The sequence below is a fragment of the Capra hircus genome, chromosome 26 (assembly GCF_001704415.2).
Source record: "Capra hircus breed San Clemente chromosome 26, ASM170441v1, whole genome shotgun sequence".
NCBI lineage: Eukaryota > Metazoa > Chordata > Mammalia > Artiodactyla > Bovidae > Capra > Capra hircus.
The window spans coordinates 51,086,913-51,110,395 of NC_030833.1; the positions used below are offsets into that span (position 1 = coordinate 51,086,913).

At 39.8% G+C, this 23,483-nt stretch overlaps 1 protein-coding gene across 1 annotated transcript in view; it reads left to right on the top strand.

The window, feature by feature from the left end:
- Positions 2,647-23,483, top strand: part of UBE2D1 (ubiquitin conjugating enzyme E2 D1) — a 38,989-nt gene continuing 18,152 nt past the window's right edge. The window contains exon 1 of the mRNA XM_018041603.1: positions 2,647-2,916. Within this exon, the coding sequence (XP_017897092.1) occupies positions 2,893-2,916 (24 nt within the window). The 5' untranslated portion in view covers positions 2,647-2,892. The remainder of the gene's footprint in view (positions 2,917-23,483) is intronic.

Here is a 23,483-nt window from a genome sequence, read left to right on the forward strand (position 1 = left end):
TTTCACTCTACTCTGAAAATTTCTGGTGAGAACAATGTGTTAGTTTCTCTAGGGTCTTCATTAAACTGCCCAGATTGTTGCTTTGATTCTATCAAAGAGTCAGCGCTCTCCTCCTGGTCCCAAGAAGCTCTTTTACTCAATGAGCAAACCTCTCCAGAAACTTCTCCAAATGGTTTAATTCCTTATTTCAGTTTCTTCCCCAGGATCATGCTTTTTCCCAATAAACAGCATTTGGCAACCATTCCATATTCCAAGTGCTAAGAATGACTGTTTCATATCCTGAAATATGAGCTTCTGAAAGTGAGCACAATCCCTCTTATAAAGTCTGTATCATTTGAGTCGGGTCATGAAGGATGTGTTTGTCAGGTGCATGGTGGGAGGTCATTCTATGCAAAGAGACTATATTGTGCATAGATACATGACCATGTGTGAGCTAAAAGATGAAAATGAGGCCTCTAAGGACAAATCGGGATAAGTGTTTTTCAGTACACGGAGGCATTGAACTTCCAATAGAAATTTTTAAGCAGTGGAGTGATATGAATCGTATGTCTTTTAGTAGTATGTATAGTAACCTAGAAACCAACTCTGGAAAAGACCCTGATGCTGGGAAAGATCGAAGGGAAAAGGAGAAGGGGGCAGCAAAGGATGAGATGGTTAGATAGAATCAACAACTCAATGGTAATGAATTTGAGCAAATTCTGGGAGACAGTGAAGGACAGGGAAGCTTGGCATGCTGAAGTTCATGGGGTTGCAATGAGTCAGATATGACTTAGCAACTGAACACACACACACACACATACACACAATAGCCTTGAAAAGGGAGAAATTAATGCCAGTGTCTTAGACTCTCAGTGTCTTTTGAATGAAACTGCCCTGATTGTCATCTCTGACTGTTTGTTTTTATCTATAGAGTGGTGATAGACTGACTTATCAGGACTGTCCATTTAACAACACTGGAAGTTTTTTTCCTGGGCTTCCTGGTAATGAGCACTTACTTGGAATTAGTGCCTCCCCATAGTGCGAGTGGCTGGGGATGGCCTCACTTGCTGCATTATATCCAGATACTATCAGCTTGGGAATGTAACTCTCCAACGCAGCTGGTGCCCAAACCCAGACTGTTTCTCCCCTATTTACAAGGACACTCTCACACTTGCCCTATGAAAAGGAAGAGCAATGTTTTGTAGGGTCCCACTTTCAGGAGCCCAAAGATGGCGCATCAAGCTAGCCCCAGTACACCTCTCTGCAGGATCATACGACCTTGCTGGTGTGTTTCAGAAACCTATTTGCCCCAAAGTACTTCAAATTTCCCACAGCTGATTGGACCATGGTTGGCAAACTAATCCAAGAGTAGTCAATCTATTCTTTGCTCACTAACTGAAAATGTATAGTCTGAAGTAAAAAGATGAATTGTGTCAATGGGATTCTTCCCTTTAGGGAGATAAATAGGGAGTACCAAAAGGCTTGGCCATTTAGCAGCAGAAACAATAGCTTGAAGAGTGTCAGAAAGTGGAGTAAGGATGGTGGGAGCTCATACCCTGTACAAGAGAAGTTAAGGGGGAGCTGGAAAAATGAGGGTGGGCCAGCATGCAGAGAGAACCAAGATCTCAGGAAAAGGAAAATAAGAGAGTAGTCAGACTCCAGACTGGTTTTAGTTTTTATGTTTATTTTGGATGTAGAGGGTGGTGAGAAGGTAGAATGAGAGGCTTCTAAATTAAATTTCAGATTCTATTAATATTTCTATCATTCTTTCACTATCTTATTTCCCTGAACATTTTCTTTTAAGTTACCTGAGTGGATTTTTGTTCCTTACTCTTTGTAAGCATTTAGAATGGTATGGTGGCTATTGTTTAGGGTTTCCGGGAAAGCTTTCTTCCAACCTTCGCCTTGTAACACAATCTGATTCCTGGCCACAGGGAAGAAGGCTGCACATATCCAGGAAGGTTTTGGACATGAAATGCTGAAACTGGGGTGAGAGTTTGGCTGGAAAGAGAGATCTTAAAATCATTATCATATACATAAAAACAAGGAAATAATTTTTATAGAGCATTTTCAACATATTAGGTAGTGTGTTTGGCACATTATATTAATATCAGTTAATTCTTACAATAATATATGGAGATTATTTTTCTTTGGATATGCAGCCTCTCTCTGAGGCTTAGAGAATTTAAGTGCTACAAGGTCATACAGTGGATAGGGATCAGAGCTTGGATTCCATCCCAAGAGAGGGGTCAGTCCACAAAGCCCATGCTTCTCCGGCTATGTTGGGTGGCCTTCCAGTTTACGGGAGGACACTAGGTCTGTCGTCTAGGAAGATATTAATGGTGAGAGGTCTGAGATTGGAACTCTAGGGCACTCTAACTCTTGATAAGAGGATTTGGTAACAGAAAAAGGGAAGATTGAAAAAAAACATTACAAGATGTAGCACACATTAGAATCCGGTACATGTTTTTCGAGCTAATTTGTTATTCTCATTTTACAGGTTGGGAACTCCAGTTTCAGTTACTTGATCGAAATCCATCTGCAGAGACTAACCCAGACGTGGCAGTGGGTGAAGGTCTCCGAACCGGGCAGGGGCCGAGTAGGATGCAGGAACTACATTTCCCAGTACGCTTGGCGGGAGGGGGCGGGGCCGGGCGGCCGCAGATTCCTTCCCAGAAGCAAAAGCGGAAACAAAAGAGTCTCGCCGGCGTCCCCGCCAGCACACTCGCACACCAGCGCTCGGGCTCACTCAGAGCAGGCACCCGCGCCCAGAGCTAGCCAGACAGCAGCGACCCGGGAACCCACCCGGCTGAGTCAGCCGAACAGCCGGCGATTCGAGCCCGCACTACCCCACGCCCCCGAGCCCTGCAGCCGTCCCCCGCCGGCCAGTGCCCCAGCCGCCCTCCGTGACCGATGGCGCTGAAGCGGATTCAGAAAGTGAGTGCCGGGGCCGGGCCTGGGGCAGCGGGGCGGGCTTCGGCTCGCTGCCCACGCTGACCCCAGTGGTGGTCCCGAGAGACGCGCCGGAAGGGAGCGTGCAGGGAAGATGGGCTAGGGCGGGGACCGGGGGCCAGAGACGCCGGCGGGCCAGCGGGCACCCGACAGGTGAGGTGGGAGCAGCGACAGGTCCCGGGTGCTGGAGGTGCTTGGAGGCAGGGGGCCCGATGTGCTCTCACGCCGGAGCTGCGCCTGGGGATCCCTGGCAGGAGAGCTTCTTCTGTCTCCAGACCTCCAGACCTATGTGCCGCTGGGTCACTGGATTTTGCCTTACACCCGGCTAGCTTTGGCCCTTGTCATGCTGCTTTCTTCATGCTGTTTCTGAAACCTGTCCTCTTTTATGATTTTGCCTTCCCCTGCTCCCGGGAGGGCATGGAAGGTGTGGTGGGCCTGCAACCTTCCTCCGCGGAGCTATTGGGTTTGTTCTTTCTCTCCTCTGCGGTTGGCTTTTGCTCAGATGCCCGAATGGGCTGGAAAAGCCCATTTGGGACCGAGAAACCAGGAGAAGCCTCCTGTCCCTTCTATTTTGGTGCCTCTGCTGCTGCCACTTGAGGTCACATACTTGTAGTGAAAACATAGTTGCTGATACACAACAAGATGACCTCCTGGCTGTGATTCATGGTGAGTCAAGCCAAGCAAGTTTTTTTTTTTTTTTCTCGCCATGATAAACTTATATGTAAAGTTTGAGACACAACAGAAACTGTCACAAATTAAATAGTTCCATGCTTTGACACAAGGGTATAGAATGAGGAAGAAATGTTTATATACATTAAACAAATATTTTTCCGTCCCAACTCAGTGTAAGGAATTGTTTTCTCATGAATGCTTTTTGCTACCGTCTCTAATGTGAACATGTTACAGACCTGAGATTGGGGCGTTTTCTTTCTGTTCACTGTTGTTTCTTGTTGGGTTATTTAGTCTGTTCCCTTTCACAAACTTTAGGCTTTACTGTTATGGTTCATGTGGAGAACATTGAGAATTTGTTTTTTTAATGAGAAATGCGTTTCAGCAAGTTAAGCCAGAGATGGACAGCATGTTTTGTAAAGGATTTCAGAAGAAATACTACCGAAAAAATTTTTTATCAACTTTTTCTGGCACGAATCAATAAGGCAGTGATAGGGAAGTATACATTGTATTCTCAGTTACCATTGATGTCATCTTCTGGTACAGAGGACAGCAACTTTCTGACCCAGCCAATTTGGTGGTGGTGGTGATGGGGAGGGGTCAAATGATCTGAGATCTGAGAAATACTGTTATTTTTTGTGCCTGTTAAGGTTATTCTCACAGTAAAGCACATAGCTAAAATCAGCATGTGTTGATTACTATGTTTTCTGATTTGAAGATAATGCAGTTACACACTTTTTTTCATATACATGATTCTAATTTTGAAACCCCACTCAGCATCTTTGCCATGCCTTGTGTACTTTTAAATGATGATGTAATGTTGGCTCACATTTGAGGTAAACACATATTTTCCAAGGAAGTCTTAAAATTCCATTTCCTTCTTCCCTAGTTGTAAGAGTTTTTTGCAAGACTACATGTATAGTAGCTTCAAATAGTGTAAAAATTTGTCGACAGTAAGTGAACATTCAAAGAAAATGGACACTGTTAAGTGTCCTGGGCAATTTATCAGTCTCCTTGCTGAGCCAATGTCTTTGGCTTGTATTTATAATATGGCGTATACCCAAATCATATTTTTAGTCATTATTAGTTATTAGTTTATAACAGAGTTGTCTGGTTAAAAAAAAAAATTGGATATGACATAGCATCCCATCTCTGTGTGTCAATCTTTGGCTCCCCTTCTCTGTTACCAAAAAAAAGTGATTTGTACAGATCTCTTTTCCATTGATCACTTGTTCAGACCACTCTCAACTTTAGGAAGTATTTTGTTTGATTCCCCACATTTTCTCTTTCTTTACTACCTTCGTGATGAGAAGTGAATTCCAGGGGAGGTATGCTGTTTGCCATATAAACAGTTAAGTTACAGAGCCCTCTTTGATATCATCAGTATATAAATTCTTTTTGAATCTTCCGTGCTTCAACAAAAGAATCCATGTTATTAACTTTTGGCCTCTCTTTTAAAATGTATTAAAGTAACACTGTCAGGTAAGGTCATTGGGTTGCGATTTTCCTGGGCCTACAGTGGCAGGCTTTGGAACTGCGCAGAACCTTAAAGTACTTTCAAGAGTGAAAGGCAGGGGAACAGCTTCTAGGGTAGTACATCAGAATCAACCATGGGACATTTCAGACCATCACCACTGCTGTAGTCCATGGGGTTGCAAAGAGTTGGACACGATTGAGCCACTGAACTGAATGAACCATTGCTGTAAATGGAGAGATGCTGGTGAGTCCCTCAGATGGGCTGCTGTGGAAGAAAGGTCGTGAACCACTGACTGACATTCTAGTCTACTCACTGTTGTTCAGAGAAGGAGCTTGAGGTTTAATTTTATTTATTTTTTTATTTTTTAAATTTTAAAATCTTTAATTCTTACATGTGTTCCCAAACATGAACCCCCCTCCCACCTCCCTCCCCATAACATCTCTCTGGGTCATCCCCATGCACCAGCTCCAAGCATGCTGTATCCTGCATCAGACATAGACTGGCGATTCAATTCTTACATGATAGTATACATGTTAGAATGTCATTCTCCCAAATCATCCCACCCTCTCCCTCCCTCTGAGTCCAAAAGTCCATTATACACATCTGTGTCTCTTTCCCTGTCTTGCATACAGGGTCGTCATTGCCATCTTCCTAAATTCCATATATATGTGTTAGTATACTGTATTGGTGTTTTTCTTTCTGGCTTACTTCACTCTATATAATCGGCTCCAGTTTCATCCATCTCATCAGAACTGATTCAAATGAATTCTTTTTAACGGCTGAGTAATACTCCATTGTGTATATGTACCACAGCTTTCTTATCCATTCATCTGCTGATGGACATCTAGGTTGTTTCCATGTCCTGGCTATTATAAACAGTGCTGCGATGAACATTGGGGTACATGTGTCTCTTTCAATTCTGGTTTCCTCGGTGTGTATGCCCAGAAGTGGGATTGCTGGGTCATAAGGTAGTTGAGCTTGAGGTTTAGAGTGGAGTGCTTTGTCCAAGTTAATCTCTTAAGAAGTGATTTGGCGTGTTTTAAAAAGGTCATGACTTCACAGTTTTTCGCTTCGTAGGAAAAGATGAAAGATGGTTGAATTCAATGTTTATTTGTATGAATATACAAAGCATGCAGATATGAGTGCTTAAAATATATTTCTATGCTAAGAGTATGCTAAGTTATTTAATACTCTAATTTAGACATCCAGTGCCAGTTTTGCATGTCAACTTATAAATTCACACACTCTTTCCCTATTTTTAGATACAGTGGAAGATGTCACAGTCACTTAAATCACTAAAGGGAAAAATTCAAACAAAGTTTAAGGAAAGATACCCTCAAACATGTCTGAAAAAAGAGTATAGTTTTTCAGGTGGACATTTATTATTTTCTAGAATTAATTCTGAAGTGTTTCTTCTTCTTTTTTCTTTTCTTTTCTTTTTTTTTGAAGTATTTCTTCTATCAGTGGGGCTTCCCTGGTGGCTCAGATGGTAAAACGGCTGCTTGCAATGCGAGAGACCAGAGTTTGGTCCCTGGGTTGGGAAGATCCCCTGGAGAAGGAAATGGCCACCCACTCCAGTACTCTTGCCTGGAAAACCCATGGACAGAGGAGCCTGGCAGGGTACATTCCATGGGGTCACAAAGAGTTGGACACAACTGAGTGACTTCACTTTCTCTATGAATACCGATTTCTGTAAACATATTTTGGAAATCATTTTTTAAATTGCAAATATCATAGTCCTAAATGTCTTGAAAACCAGAAAAAAAAAAAAAAGGAAATTCTAACACAGTTATCATCTTAGTATTTTCCTTCTAGATTTGAGTTTTGCTTTGCAAATATAGCAACACAGATGACTGTTCCTCAGTGTATACGTCTGTCGACAAAATGGAATATTTATATTTTTAATTTAATTTCAGTTTAACTTAAAATGTATATATATAATATAGATTAAAATACAACTTTGTAAGTGTTTTGAGCTGTTGAATTTTTTGATTTGTATAATTTCACATTGCACTACTTTTTGTCAGTCTGGAAAACCTTCTGATACTTCAAAATTGCAACAACAACAAAACCCCAACAACAACAAAACCCCAACAACAACAAAACCCCAACAACAACAAAACCCCAGCCTTTTGTGGATGAAACATCAAATGGGAGAAGAAGCTATGGTTTCTATTCCTGGCTCTGTGACTTACTAGCTTGTTTCCCTATCCATACAATTATGCTGCTGATAAGTAAAATTGGCATGTATGACATATAATGGTTACTCTTTGCTAAACACTGGATTAAGTGCTTGACATATATTAGTTGATTTAATCATCAGTGGACCCACGAGGTAGAAATGATTATTATCCCTGTTTTACAGATGATGAAACTAAGGCCCAAAGATTTTGAGTAATGTACTCAAAATCACATTCTGTAATTGTAAGTGGCAGTGCTAGGAGTCCAAACCAGGCAGTTGGCTCCAGAATCCCTGCTCTTAACTATTTCGGTATATCCAGATGGACTCACATCTTCTGTTGTACTTAAATTGAAGGACATAGAGTCAAATGAATTTATGGGCATGTTTTGCAAACTGAAACATTCTATACAAATGTAAAGTGGTATTATAATTAATACCTTGGCATATTTAATCATCTTCATAGACACATCATTCAGTGTGTTGACTATGCATTGTAAATTTCTGCTTTAAAGTGATGTGCACTAGATCAGTTAACATGGTAAAAGAATAATAAAACTTTGTTATCTTTGTTCTATCACTTTAAATTTTTCCCCTCTGAAAGGATTTAGGAAAAAATGGTTGTAATTCATAAATGTTCTGTCAAAAGAAAATTTCATTGTGAAGTTTTTTTTTTTTGAGAAAATGGTTTATGAATTAATCTAGCTATTAGTTCCTATAATGACTTTTAAAAGTAGTCAACAGTTCAGATATATTAGAAAGATTTTCAGATTATAAGATTAAGACTCCAGGTTTTTTCCACTAAAAAGGATATGACTGAAAAGGTTTTAAAAAGAAGGAACACAATATTTGTGCTTGTTGGTAGATAAATGCTTTGCCTTGAGATGAAAGGAAAAAACTGTTCTTTTTCTAAAAGGACACTATGAATTTTTCTGCTTTTAAATCTTTGTAATTAAGTTCAGTCTTTCTTTTGCCTCCAGGATCATGTATTTTTCTTCTTTTATCACAACAAAGGTGTAAAAAGATTAGATAACCTATCCTACTTTAAAAGTTCTGAGGTTCCTTCTCTGTGGAAATAAATAGCATAGATCTAAATATGGCAGTTTATGCCTATTTTAGGAAGCCAGGCCCATATAAAAACTAAACCTAGCAGGATGTGGGATTGCCTCCAGCAAAGCAAAGTAGCGTCCTTATTCATTTTAGTTCCCCGAAATACATGTAGAAAACATATTTAATGAACCCCACTAATCAGAATGATCAGTTAGTAATACTTTCCATCAAACTGAGCTAATGGTTGTCTATAATGAATTGGCTCCTCCTCCCCCTTTTTAAACACTGGATAAATTGAGAATATGTTTAATTAAAAATAAGTATTTAAACACTTATCCTGTCTTCTCTTAACCCTGTATGCTGGCTTAAACAATACTGAAACAGGGTTTCCCTGGTGGCCCAGTGATTAAGAATCTGTCTAGTCCAGGAAGATCCCACATGCCTTGGAGCAACTAAGCCCATTTGCCACAACTACTGAAGCCCATGCACCTAGAGCCAGTGCCCGCAACAGAAGAAACCACCATAATGAGAAGCCCATGCACCACAATGAAGAGTAGCCCCTACTCACTGCCACTGGAGAAAGTCCACTCACAGCAACAAAGACTCACCACAGCCAAAATAAATAAATCTTAAAAAAAACACAAAAACTGGAATATTTAATATAATCCAGATTTGTAGGTTTGGGTATTGAGGGACCCTCAGGGCACCTCAGAACAATTGAAGGCAAGACAGTTTCTATTTTTGTTGGTCTGTATGGCCTCTGAGAAGCTGAGGGTTTTTTCCCCCAAATTTATCTTGGTTCTGGGCAGAATCTGAAGGTTCAGTTTACTTACATTAGACAGTAGTGATAGATAGGCTCCTGTGTTCCAGGAGCTGTCCTCGGTATGGGGAGGAAACCACCATGACACACTTCATCTACCACTGGGTCAGATCACCACCATGCTCTGGAGCTTCCTGTCTTGCCTTTTCCTGGATGTTGTCCCCACTCTTCTGTATTCATATTATCCTGTTTGCATGGTTCTTCTCCTTCACTGACAGCTTATTAGATTCCTACTTTCTTTTCAGATTTAGGAAAGCCTTTCTATCTGGGGCGAGGTGGGGGTTGATTCCTTCTCCTTTATTAGCAGTAAAATTAACCCAATGGTTTTCCCTCCAGGTTGCCACCCTCCTTCTGTGAGCAGTTTGGATTGCTCTAGGGCATCACTGACTCAATGGACATGAGTTTGAGTAAGCTCCAGGAGCTGGTGATGGACAGGGAAGCCTGGCGTGCTGTAGTCCATGGGGTCACAAAGAGTCAGACACGACTGAGCGACTGAACTGAACTGAGAGGGAACCCAGCTGAGGTGGTGACCTGGGCCTGTTGTTCTTCTCTACACCCGTAAAACTCTTGAGGGTGTTTTTTTGCTTCCCCCATGTTTTAATATGTTGTATTTTCATTTAGTTAAAAATACTTTCTAATTTACCTTTTGATTTCCTTTTTGGTCCTTGAGTTATTTAAAAAGCACGATTTATTTTCCAAATAATTGGCATGTTACAGAGCTTTCTGTTACTGATTTCTAACTTAATTCCATTGTGATCATAATATGTGTTATAATTTGATGCCTTTAAAATTTTTGACCTGTTTTACGGTCAAGAATACGGTCTTTATTTTTTACTTACACAGTAATAACATCCTTCTGGCATTCAACATAGATTTTGGAATGAATAGTGTTTAGTGATTTCTAGTCTTAATTTTGCCCATCTCTGGTTGGCATCTTTTGTTTAGTTGCTCAGTTGTGTCTGACTCTGTGACCCTATGGACTATAGCCCACTAGGCTCCTCTGTCCATGGGATTCTCCAGGCAAGAATACTGGAGTGGGGTGTTGCTATTTCCTTCTCCAGGGAATCTTCCTGATGACCCAGGGATTGAACCCCTGTCTCCTGCATTGCAGATGGGCTCTTTACTGTCTGAGCTACCCGGGATTTCTAGTCTTCATTTTGCCAGTGTCTGGTTGGCTTCTAGGCTGTGGTCTAAGGATTGAATGCACCTTGCTGATATTTTAGTTTTTTCTTGCACTTTTATGAGCTTTCAGAACAGGGATGACAAAATCAGTTTAGTGGATCACAAACAGCAGTTTTAAAAATAGGACAGATAATATTAGTGCTTTGGATATAGTAATGGTGTTTCATGAGACCTTAGTTTTAGTTATTTATATGTGTTCCTGTGCATGTGTGTTATGTGTACTAGCTTGTGGTGTATAATCCTTTTTTTTTTTTATTAGTAATTGCTGTAATGAAAGTTTCAGAATCACTGTCCCATAGCATAAGATCTTTAGGTAAGATCACTGTTGTCAGAAATACATGCCGTATATTTATGCATGCATGCATGCTCAGTTGCTCAGTCTTTGTGACCCCTTGGACTTTAGCCCGTCAGACTCCTCTGTCCATGGCATTACGCAGGTGAGAATAATGGCGTGGATTGCTGGTATTTCCTTCTCCAGGGGATCTTCTTGACCCAGGGATTGAACCTATATCTCCTGTCTCCTGCATTGGCAAGCTGATTCTTTACCACTGAACCACCTGGGAAGCCTACCATATGTTCATACATATACCTATATGTGTACACATATATAGAGAGAAAGCAAATGAACCTATATACATACAGGCACACATACAGACATACATGTACACGACACGTAAAATGTTCTAGTCTTGGAACATTTCTGTTTGATACAAACTGTCAATGCATACAGCTGCTGTATTCAAGAATAGTACTGGGTGATACTAAGAGATTACTTACCTTATTATGAAAATGCTTATTAATGCCTACTATGTGCCAGTTATTAGGGATGAAACTAAAAATGTAAATATTGGTAGATAGGTTTGTGTTTTAAGTAGGCTTTGAGAAATAGGCTGCTGCCTTTTTTTCTTTTTCCCTGAAGCATATCTTTCTTTGTTACTATGAAATAAATGATAACATTTGATAATGAAGCATTTAAAATGCTCTGTGTTGCATGTTCCATCATGTGTCAAAATTCTATTATGTATGTAATTTCCTATCATGTTTTTCTTGCTTTTCAGAGTGTCTGAACACAGACGCTCTCAAAGCTTGTGAAGTAGTGTTCATTTCTATCCGTTTATAAGGGACAAGCCTTCTGGGAAAAGATAATAAGAATTCCTTTTCATTCCTTCATTTGTCACACTTAGATTTCTCTTAAGCATGACTGAAAATGTGCAAATGGCCTTAATTCAATACTGGAGCATTGTTGGCTTCAGTGTCAAATGAAAATAATGTGCTCTAGTTATTACAACCTTGAGATGAGTATTGTTTTGCAGTAGGAAGAGTGCTGAAGTGGAAGTCAGATGGTCTGAGCCTTTGTCCTGGCTTTGGCTTTGTGACCTTGGCCAAGAAACTCATAGTCCTTATTTTCTTTATCTAGAAATTTAGTGGGTTGAACTAGGTAACTACTGTGGCCTTTTCTGACTTATAATTTTTAGCACATGTAACTGATGTCATGTGCTGTTTTCCTTTTGTCCTGTAAACAGCAAAAATGGCCATAAAAGTAAATACGGAGCAGTGGCACTGTTTTGCTGCTACATGAAACTGGAATTAAAATTCTGTTTTAAATTGTCAGAATTGGAATGAATGTGGGTATCTTCAGTTCAGTTCAGTTGCTCAGTCGTGTCCGACTTTGAAACCCCATGAATCACAGCACACTAGGCCTCCCTGTCCATCACCAACTCTTGGAGTTCACTCACACTCATGTCCCATCGAGTCGGTAATGTCTTCCAGCCATCTCATCCTTTGTCGTCCCCTTCTCCTCCTGCCCCCAATCCCTCCCAGCATCACGGTCTTTTCCAGTGAGTCAACTCTTCACATGAGGTGGCCAAAGTATTGGAGTTTCAGCTTCAGCATCAGTCCCTCCAATGAACACCCAGGACTGATCTCCTTTAGGATGGACTGGTTGGATCTCCTTGCAGTCCAAGGGACTCTCAAGAGTTTTCTCAAACACCACAGTTCAAAAGTATCAGTTCTTCGGTGCTCAGCTTTCTTCACTGTCCAACCCTCACATCCATACATGACCACTGGAAAAACCATAGCCTTGACTAGACGGACCTTTGTTGGCAAACTAATGTCTCTGCTTTTGAATATGCTGTCTCGGTTGGTCATAACTTTCCTTCCAAGGAGTAAGTGTCTTTTAATTTCATGGCTGCAGTCACCATCTGCAGTGATTTTGGAGCCCCCCAAAATAAAGTCTGACACTGTTTCCACTGTTTCCCCATCTATTTCCCATGAAGTGATGAGACCAGATGCCATGATCTTAGTTTTCTGAATGTTTAGCTTTGTGTATAATATAAAATTAATGAGTCTCTAAAGATATATTACCTTTTGATTAAAGAGCATTTATTTGAGATGTAAATGAGATTTATTTCTCTTTTTATACTGGTAACAATGTGATTTTCTCATTCCATTTAGTACCCATCTGTTTCACAGGTATCTTTTGTACTTTAAAGATAATTTTAGGACTTCCCTGGTGGTACAGTGGATAAGAATCCTCTTACTAATGCAAGGGACATGGATTCAATCCCTGGTCTGGAAAGATTTCACATGCCACAGAGCAGCTAAGCCTGTGTGCCACAACTACTGAGCCCACAAGCTGCAACCACTGAAGCCCCTGTACCTAGAGCGTGTGATCCACAGGAAGAGAAGCCACTGCAATGAGGAGCCCATCATGCACTGCAAGTAGAGAGTAGTCCCTGCTCACCGCAACTGGAGAAAGCCTGTGAACAGCAACAAAGACCCAGTACAACCAAAAAAAAAAAAAAAAAGATTATCCATATATTTAGACAACTGCTTTACATATAGTAGATTTTTTAGATTCAAATTAATGCATTTATGGAGCACCTTATGTATTGGAGAAGGAAATGGCAACCCACTCCAGTATTCTTGCCTGGAGAATCCCATGGACGGAGGAGCTTGCTGGGCTACAGTCCACGGGTCGCAAAGAGTTGGACACGACTGAGCGACTTCACTTTCACTTATGTATATAAGGCATATGCAAAATATGATAAGATGTATGGGAAAGCAAGGTATAAGCAACATTATCTGAGAACTTTTAAACTAATAAAGATATGAGATGTATCACAATAACTCGGATACTAAGGAAAATACACCATACTTGAGCATAAAGGGAGTCAAAGGTGGGAGAGGCCAAATTTATTTGGGGGAAATCAGGAAAAATTCTATGGAGAAGATGGAATTAGATATAGGTTTGGAAGATTGGGTAGCATTTTTTTTTTCTATTATAAAAGAAATCCATGTTTATTATAGAAAATTCAGAAACTGCAGACCAAAAAAGAGTAGAATGGGATTTCCCTGGTGGTCCAGTGGCTAAGAATCCATGTTCCCAATGCATGGGGCCCAGGTTCATTCCCTGGTCAGGGAACTAGATCCCACATGCCACAACTAAGACTGAGAAGAGCCAGATAAATAAGTAAATATTAAAAAAAAAAAAAAAAAGAATGGAATGATGGTGTTGGGTAGCAAAGACATGGAAACCAGGTTTGTAGAGGAAGTTACAGAAATGCTAGCACTAGAAAGTGCATGACTTATTTGGAAAGGAACAGATAATCCTGTTTTGTGGGGTCAGAAAATAGTACGAACTTAGCACTTCATACTGTGGAGGGCCTTAAATACCTGTATTGACAAGTGTTAGTCGCTCAGTTGTGTCTGACTCTGCAATTCCATGGGCTGTAGCCCACTAGGCTCCTCTGCCCATGGGATTCTCCAGGCAGGAATACTGGAATGGATGCCATTCCCTTCTCCAGGGGATCTTCCCGACACAGGGATCGAACCCAGGTCTCCTGCATTGCAGGTGGATTCTTTACTGTCTGAGCCACCATGCTGACAAATGTGTTCTTAATGCAGAAGTTGGGGGATACCATTGAAGGTTTTTAAGTAAGGAAGTAACATTCTTAATCCTATTGCTAGATATACATTCTTGCCCTCATAGAACACAAGATTCTTTACCGTTTATAGATTTGTCACAAAAAGGGATGTATAGAGTGCCATGCAAATATAGCAGGGACTCTTTGGAGGGTTCAGGGAAAGCCCCCTTAAGGAAATGGTATTTAAGATGCAACAAAGTGATTGCATGTGTGTGTGGTGGGGGGCGTGATTAAGAGTCTTCTGTCTAAAGGGAAATCATGTTTGAAACTAGAGACAAGACAACATTTTGGGGAAGTGAAAGTCATTATGACTGATACAGAGAATGGTTAGGGGAAAGTTGTTGCACATGTGGGGCTAGAGAGGGGACAGATCCTCAAGAGTGTTGGTAGAGAAATAGGTTAGTTAAGACATTATTGCGCTTGTTCATGTGAGGTCCAGGAGGGTCTGAGCTAGCCTGATGGCAAAGGACATTTGGAGAGAGGGATATATGCGAAAAGTTGTAGGCTGATTGTACCACCTGGCCTTTTTGAGTTAGTCTGACCCACCACACCTCCCTGTGCTTGGCCCTTCTAGTCACATCTCAGGCTCTGCGCCTTAGAGTCTCTACAGACTCTTTGGTCTATTGCCCAGTCTGATCCCAGATTCTTTAATAGTGTCTCCCTGGTTCAGACCTTTGGCTTGTTATTCTGAAATGTCTCTCTGACTTTTCTCAGACTCTTCTGCCCTTTGGAACTCAGTTTTTCTACATGATGGGTCTCCTCCTGGGACCCTTTCATTGGGAGGATTTGGACTAAAGGGGAATCTGAACAACCTGGTACTGGTTAGTGTAGAGGGGCATGGGGCACGCAGGAAGGAAGGAATCATGGTGATCCCAAGGTTTAGAGTTCAAGTTACTGGAATAAGTGCATTTTTACCATAATCTTCATAAGGTGGACTCACAGTTTTTACTGGGATACCTTCAATATGTCAAGATATATTTTTATATATGTAAGTCCTATGGTGGAAATATGTATGGTGGTGGTTTAGTCACTAAGTTGTGTCTGATTCTTGGGACCCCATGGACTGTAGCCTGCCAGGTTCCTCTGTCCATTGGATTTCCCAGTTGAGAATGCTGGAGTGGGTTGCCATTCCCTTCTCCAGGAGATTTTCCTGAGGAAATATTATGTATGAAGTGAAATTTGCTCAGTCATGTCCCACTCTTGCGGCCCCGTGGACTGGAGCCTGCAAGGCTCCGCTGTCTGTGGAATTCTTCAGGCCAGAATACTGGAGTGGGTAGCTGTTCCCTTCAGGGGATCTTCCCAACTCAGGTCTCCCACATTGCAGGTGGATTCTTTACCAGCTGAGCCACCAGGGAAGCCCAATAATACTGGAGTGGGTAACCTATCCCTACTCCAGTGGATCTTCCTGACCCAGGAATTGAACTGAGGTCTCCTCATTGCAGGCAGATTCTTTACCAGCTGAGCTACCAGGGAAATATTATGTATAACAGGAGATCATTAAGTCTTTTCTTTAAATGGAAGTCATGTTTTAAACTAGAGGCAAAATAACATTTTGGGAAATTGAAAGCCATCATATTGTGGTACTGTAGAGAGCACTGGGGGAAAGTGGTTACAGATCTGAGACACTGGCTAGATAATAGCCCTAAGTGACCTCCAACATTTATTCTAAATTGTGCTCTTTATAGTTCAGACTCAGTAAATATTACTTTGATGCAGCAAAGTCAATAGTGTCATTTCTTTCTTCATCATCTTTTTGTGTGGAATTTGGCTGCGATATCATTTTTAATAGACAGTCTTTGCCAGAGATACCTTATCCAAAAAGACAGTGAAGCAGCCAGGACCTTTTTATTGAAGTGAATTTGGTTCTTCTAACTTAATTAGTTGGATGTCATCAGGATTTTGAAGTCTTCCAGAAGGAATCTTCATGGTCTAAAATACTTTTTTTTTCTTTTCTTTTAAATGCAAGGGCTTAGAGAGGTTCTGTATTCAGAGACATTTCTGAGAATTGTTTGACATCTCCTTATTGAAATAGCTCTAGTCAGCTGGATAAGGAGATCAGAGTCTGAACTGTAAGCCCATGAATTGTTTATTTACAGACAAACCAAATATAGCTCATATATCCTTTTAGAGACAACATAAAAAATGCAATCCAGTAAGAATTGCTGTTTTGTTTTAGGAGTTTTGAGATAAAGATGGTTGTCACCTTAATTAATTGCCTGTTGAGCCAGGATTTTTTAAATAACAGTTTCATATGCTTTGGATTCAGTAATTTAGATTTTGGACTGTAAATCAGTTCCTGTGCATGGGCTGCTAATGTCTTTTACGCATACCCATTGGGATATATATTTTATCTGTTATGGAGATTGAGACCTTCTGAATGTTGAGACTAGAGAACAACAAAGCATTTTCAGTCTGGTCAGCACAATTTGTTGGAGAATATTTACTGCATCCTGTCATATTAAGGATGATGGTAAATAAGGAAACTCTGACTGGTCAGCTTTCCTTCTCCACTGTTCAGATTGGGCTCTTAGCCTCCTGGGAGCTGAGAGATTAATGAGGCTTCTCTTCTCTTACATTCCCTCCTTTGTTTCCTTTTATTTGTTTACTCTCTTTGAATTAGGCTGCCTCATCTACTTTTAGATTTTAAGTCCCCTCGAGGCAGGGACTGTGTCTATGTTGGTTTTATGGAGAACAGTCAGCATATTGTAGGGATGTTATAAACATGCCATCTGTGCCAATTTAAAATTCAGTTTCAGGCCTCTCAGTACTTTTCTTTGTGTCTGGTTGGATGTACAAATCTGAACTAAAGTAGAGGTGCTTAGCCATGTAAAGCTATATAAATTGATTAAGTACATGTTTTTGTGGATTCATAGTGCTTTTATAGTGCTAGTCATAGTACAGGAACAGTGTCTTGTAATCTGCTTTTCATTACTGTATCTTGTATTTTTTTTTTGAAATTTAAATACCCTAATTATTATTATTATTTTTTTAATTTCAGTGTCAGATTGGAATAGAAAACTGCTTCATTGACATGGACTATTTTGGGGTATGCATTCACCCCTTTGATATTTATTGCATAGTCTCTGTTTAAATATAACATTAGTTTGTTTTAAGCTTACTTTGTCTCAAAGAAGACAAAAGTTGAAACTATGTATCAGTTTTCAATTTAAAAAGCCACCAGAAATGAAATTGAAAGATACACACACAAAATATATGTATACACAATGTGTTAACTATAGCGAGTTCTCTTCATATATAGACTTACAGCTATACATATAGTCTCGTTATTTGATCTTTTACACCATCTTTTACATTATATGGCTTCTCTCTGTGTAGCTAGCAGTAGAATTCTGGATCATTGGTGTATTCCTGTGTTCACCTTTGATGGTCACTGTCAGACTTTTTTGCTAGTGGCATGTGAGAGTTCCAGTTGCTTCACATCTTTACTATCACTTGTACTTTTCTTATAGTTTCACCATCCTTTGAGGGTTATAGTGACATAGCATTTTGGTTTTAATTTGCATTTCCTCGATGACAAATGAAGCTGGTGCATGTCGGCCAGTTGGTACTCTCTTTTGTAACGTGCTTATTTGTCTGTCTTTGAAAAATTGATCTGTAGGAATATATATATATTAACATGTTCTAGATTCAAGCCTTTTTTCAGATATATGTATTACAAATATCTTTTATTTCATGGTTTACCTTTTCACACTTTTAATGTGTCTTTTCTCTGAACAGATAGATGTTCTTTATTTTAATCAAGTTCATGTTTTTCTCCTTTTCTCTTATAGTTAATGCTCTGTGTGTCTTATTTAAGAAATGTCTATCTCCCCCAAGGTCATGAATACATTTTATGTTTTCTTTTTAAAGCACTACTACTTTACCTTCCATATTTAAATCTATGATCTATGTAGAATTGGTTGACTTTTTTTGATAAGTTTGAAGTGGAGGAGATCAAGTTTTGTTTTGTTTTGGTTTGGTTTTTTTTCTCCTACATTTTTTTTCCCCCAGTTGACCTGGCAGCGCTTATCAAAAAAAAACTTTTCCCTCCACTAGAATGTCACTGTCTTCACTTTTAATTTTTGAATTCCAAGCTTGCTATTTTCTTTCCATTTTCAGTACATTGTTGAAGTTACAGTAAGTGCTAGTAGTACCACTCAGATGTCAAACACCATCGCTTTTGCTTCTACATCAAAAGTGTTATTTGTTTATTCAAAATAGATCATATCCTAAGTTGGGTTTAAAAGATATGCTTTCCATTTTTTAAACATGCAGCTTTCTGTAGTGAAGTTTTGTAGAGCCCTGGGGAACACCATTCACACTGAAATCTATGTGAATGGTGCCACTTAGAGTTGGTGCACATGGCCTATGGGACAAAATGCAGCAACCCTGAGTGCTGTGTTTAGTAACTGGCAAATTAGAAAAACCATTACCTTTTTCTGTGTGCCAGCAATCCACATTTTTAACAAATGAGCATTATTTGTGTTCAAATATTGTGATGTGCCACAATTTTAAAGAAGTGGAATGAGAAAAGAAAACAAAACTCTGAGGTGATTCGTGTGGCTGTTCAGAATTTCCTAGCTCTTATAACTTTTTTAATGTTTCACATTTGAGTTTATTTTTTATCTAGAAAGAAGTTTGTGTCAGCCAAGATATTTTATACCAGTTCCTTTCTAGATCACACTTTCTGTCCTGAAGAAACTTTCCAGGACTCCCTTGAGTGATCTAAACTTTAATTCACACATTGAGGAGGTGACCCTTGAGGCCTGTAGCTAGTCTCATATGTATTTTCCTGGAGACATGTAAGGTTCCAGAGGACCTCTTTCATATATCTTTTAAGCTATATCTAATGAAGTTACTTTTCTTCACAAATAAGTTCTCCTCAAATTTCATGCCCTGGTTTTAATCATCAGCAAATGTGCCTGACCAATGACTTGTGAGGATTTTTTTTAATTAACATCATAATCTTATACCATTAAAAGAAATCTTGAAAACATTGGGAGTGGAGTTGGGACAAGAATGTAAAATCAGAATCATGACCCCTATTAGGAAGGATATGGAAGTGTTTCATTCCTGCTAGGCTTAGTTCAGCTGGTTAAATTGAACTTGGTACAAGTAAGAAAAAAAAAAAACCTCTGTCAGTGCCACAGACTGCAGCTCTGTCTGTGGGTATCTCCACCACCAAGGATCACTGGTGACTGGTAGACAGCTTAACTTTGAGACTAGGTCAGCTCAGCACAAAACCCTAACTCATCTTGGAAAGGCAGCCCAAAGCTATGTTCGGAAAGTAGGTCAGCAGCATCTTAAATAAATAATAAGGATGGAATATTTAAACTTTTGAGGTTTTCCAAATGAGAAGAACCACAACAAAAAATATCTAACAAAAATTTTGTGTGCCTTTAGACACTTTGCTAGAATCTTATACATTCTATAAATTGAAAATAGTTGTCATGGCAGCATATGTTTTTGATACGTTAATGATGAATATTGTTTAGAGATGCACTTCTAGATGTTGTTATATGTTATTTAAAAGGCTTGCCCCTGCCTTTTTAAGTGACCTGCACTGTTCTCTAACACCTGTTTTTAAGATATTTTTTTAAATTATTATATGCAATCTACATAAGGGAGTATTGATTCTGGTTCTGTTGTCAAATCTAATTATTTGCATTTTGAAAAAAAAAAGTAGAAATTTGAGAGATCTATGCTCTGCTGATCACACTGTTTCTTCAACCGTATTAACTCAAACAATATCAAGCACATTATGTGAAAGGCATTGTGCTACGTATAGTGGAGGAGATCATGAATAAATGCAAAAAAATTCCTAGTTTTAAAATAAGGTTCTGGTAGAAGAGAAGAGGGAAGGAGAAAATTAGTATTTCTTGAGGTTCTATTATACATGCTAGGCATTAAGCTACTTCACTTACATGTTTTCATTTAATTCTCAATATGGCACCCACTCCAGTACCCTTACCTGGAAAATCCCATGGACGGAGGAGCCTGGGAGGCTGTAGTCCATGGGGTTGCAAAGAGTTGGACACGACTGAGCGACTTTACTTTCACTTTTCACTTTCATGCATTGGAGAAGGAAATGGCAACCCACTCCAGTGTTCTTGCCTGGAGACTCCCAGGGACGGTGGAGCCTGGTGGGCTGCCATCTATAGAGTTGCACAGAGTCAGATACGACTGAAGTGACTTAGCAGCAGCAGCAGCGTAGTTCTTCCAGTGATGTCCTCATATGAGGCCTTTGAGCAAGGGGTTAAGGGAGTTGCCGAAGGTCACATAGCTAGTAAGGGTCAGTAGTAAGGCCAGATCTGATTCTAAATGTCTTGTTTTTAAAGTGCCCATTGAGAAGACAGCACTGTTACTGTTAAGAAGAAGGGTTCAAATTTGGGCATAGGGAGATAGACGGAAGGTTGTTTTAGGAGAGGGAAAATTTTGAAGGCCAGAAAACTTAGCCATGTTCAGCAAACACCCAGGTACTCAGGCCAGACCTGACTACATGATTCTCAAATTTTTGGTCTCAGGACCCCCTTATATTAAAAGCATTGAGTGCCTCAATGAGCTTTTGTTTGTATAGGCTGTATCTATTGCTGTTTACCATGTGAGAAATTAAAACAGAAATAGAAAAATATTTAGCAATTTTAAAATAACAATAAAGTCATCCAGTTAGAACTGGACATGGAACAATAGACTGGTTCCAAATAGGAAAAGGAGTGCATCAAGGCTGTATATTGTCACTCTGCTTATTTAACTTATATGCAGAGTACATCATGAGAAACACTGGGCTGGAGGAAGCACAGGCTGGAAGCAAGATTGCCGGGAGAAATATCAATAACCTCAGATATGCAGATGACACCACCCTTATGGCAGAAAGTGAAGAGGAACTAAAGAGTCTCTTGAGGAAAGTGAAACAGGAGAGTGAAAAGTTGGCTTAAAGCTCAACATTCAGAAAACTAAGATCATGGCATCCGGTCCCATCACTTCATGGCAAACAGATGGGGAAACAGTGTCAGACTTTATTTTTTTTTTGGCTCAAAAATCACTGCAGATGGTGATTGCAGCCATGAAATTAAAAGATGCTTACTCCTTGGAAAGCAAAGTTATGACCAACCTAGACAGCATATTAAAAAGCAGAGACATTACTTTGCCAACAAAGGTCTGTCTAGTCAAGGCTATGGTTTTTCCAGTGGTCATGTATGGATGTGAGAATTAGACCATAAAGAAAGCTTAGTGCCGAAGAATTGATGACTTTGAACTGTGGTGTTGGAGGACTCTTGAGAGTCCCTTGGACGGCAAGGAGATCCAACCAGTCCATCCTAAGGAAATCAGTCCTGAGTGTTCACTGGAAGGACTGATGTTGAAGCTGAAACTTCAGTACTTTGGCCACCTGATGCGAAGAGCTGACTCATTTGAAAAGACTCTGATGCTGGGAAAGATTGAGGGCAGGAGGAGAAGGGGACAACAGAAGATGAGATGGTTGGATGGCATCGCCGACTCAGTGGACATGAGTTTGGGTGAACTTCGGGAGTTGGTGATGGACAGGGAGGCCTGGAGTGCTGTGGTTCATGGGGTCATGAAGAGTCGGACATGACTGAGCGACTGAACTGAACTGAGGATTCTGTATTAACATAAATAACATTTTTATTAAAACAACTATATATTCCAAAACAGCAACAACAAAAATAAAGTGCCACTGTTTTATACATGTTCAGATCTCATTATAGTCAGGCTTATAAATGATAGTTGAATTCTCACATCTCATGCATTCAGTCTGTCACAGTATTACTTATCTTTAACCTGGAAAATTCTACTGTATACCCATGAGATAATTGAGAGTGAAAAATACAAATATTTTAGTCTTATTATGAAATTACTTTTGACTTCACAGATCTCCCGAACGTGTTTTAGAAAACCCAAGGGCATTCTTTGGAGAATTATTGGACATGTTTGTGAATGGGAGCCCTATTGAAAAAGTAGGGTTAGGACTAGAAAATGAAAAGACCTTCATTGGTTGAATTTGGTCTTTAATAAGTAATAAGGAGCCACTGACATTTTCTAAACAGAAAAATGAAATAAATCAAACTGTGCTTTTAGAAGACTGTTACGCAAGTAATTCGTAGAGTATTAGGAAGCAATTATAGTTGAACTGTAATAGGTTTCTGAGGTAATAGTTACTGGGGGCTTCCTAGGTGACTCAGTGGTAAAGAATCTGTCTGCCAAGCAGGGTTCAATCCTTGGGTCAGAAAGATCCCCTGGAGAAGGAAATGGCAACCTACTTCAGAATTCTTGCCTGGGAAATCCCACGGACAGAGAAGGCTTGCAGGCTATAGTCCATGGGGGTCACAAAATAGTCAGCCACAACTTAGTGACTACACAACAACAACAAATAGGTATTGGGGTAGAATATATTATTTTGGTTGTCTGACGAGGTGAAGAAAAAGGGGAGTCAGAATGAGCCTGGTGACTAGGAGACTAATAATTCCATTAATAAATAAAGGGGACATAAAAAGAAGGAAGCTTGGGAAGGAAAATTGTGAATTAAGTTTTAGAATATGTAAAAAAATATTTTTCATTATTTTTTATTCTGAAATAATTTAGTCTTATAGAAAATTTGCCAAATTAGTACAGACAGTTCTCATAAATCCTTCACTTAATTTCCCTTATTATTTACAATTTACATAACCATAGTTATAGCTCATTTGGTAAAGAATCTGCTTGCAATGCAGGAGGCCCCAGTTTGATCCCTGGGTTGGGAAGATCCCCTGGAGAAGGGAAAGGCTACCCACTCCAGTATTCTGGCCTGGAGAATTCCATGGACTGTATAGTCCATGGGGTCGCAAAGAGTTGGACACGACTAAGCGACTTTCACTTTAATTATAGTACAGTTCAGTTCAGTTCAGTCGCTCAGTCGTGTCTGACTCTTTACAGTTATCAAAATAAGGAGAGGAACATTGATACAATATTGTAAACTAAGCTACTGACCTAATTTAGATTTTACCATTCAGTTTTTCACTGTTGTTTTCCTGCCCTAGGGTCCAGTCTGGGATCCCTTCCTGTCCAAGGATCCAATCTGGGATCCCAGATTTAGTTGTTGTACCCCCTTTGTGTGTGTGTGTGTGTGTGTGTGTGTGTGTACTTCAATCTGTGACAGTTCCTCAGCCTTTCCTTGTCTTGTAAAATTTTTTAATTAAAAAAAAAACAAAACAAAACAGAAGAACTTCCCTTGTGGTGCAGTGAATAAGAATCTGC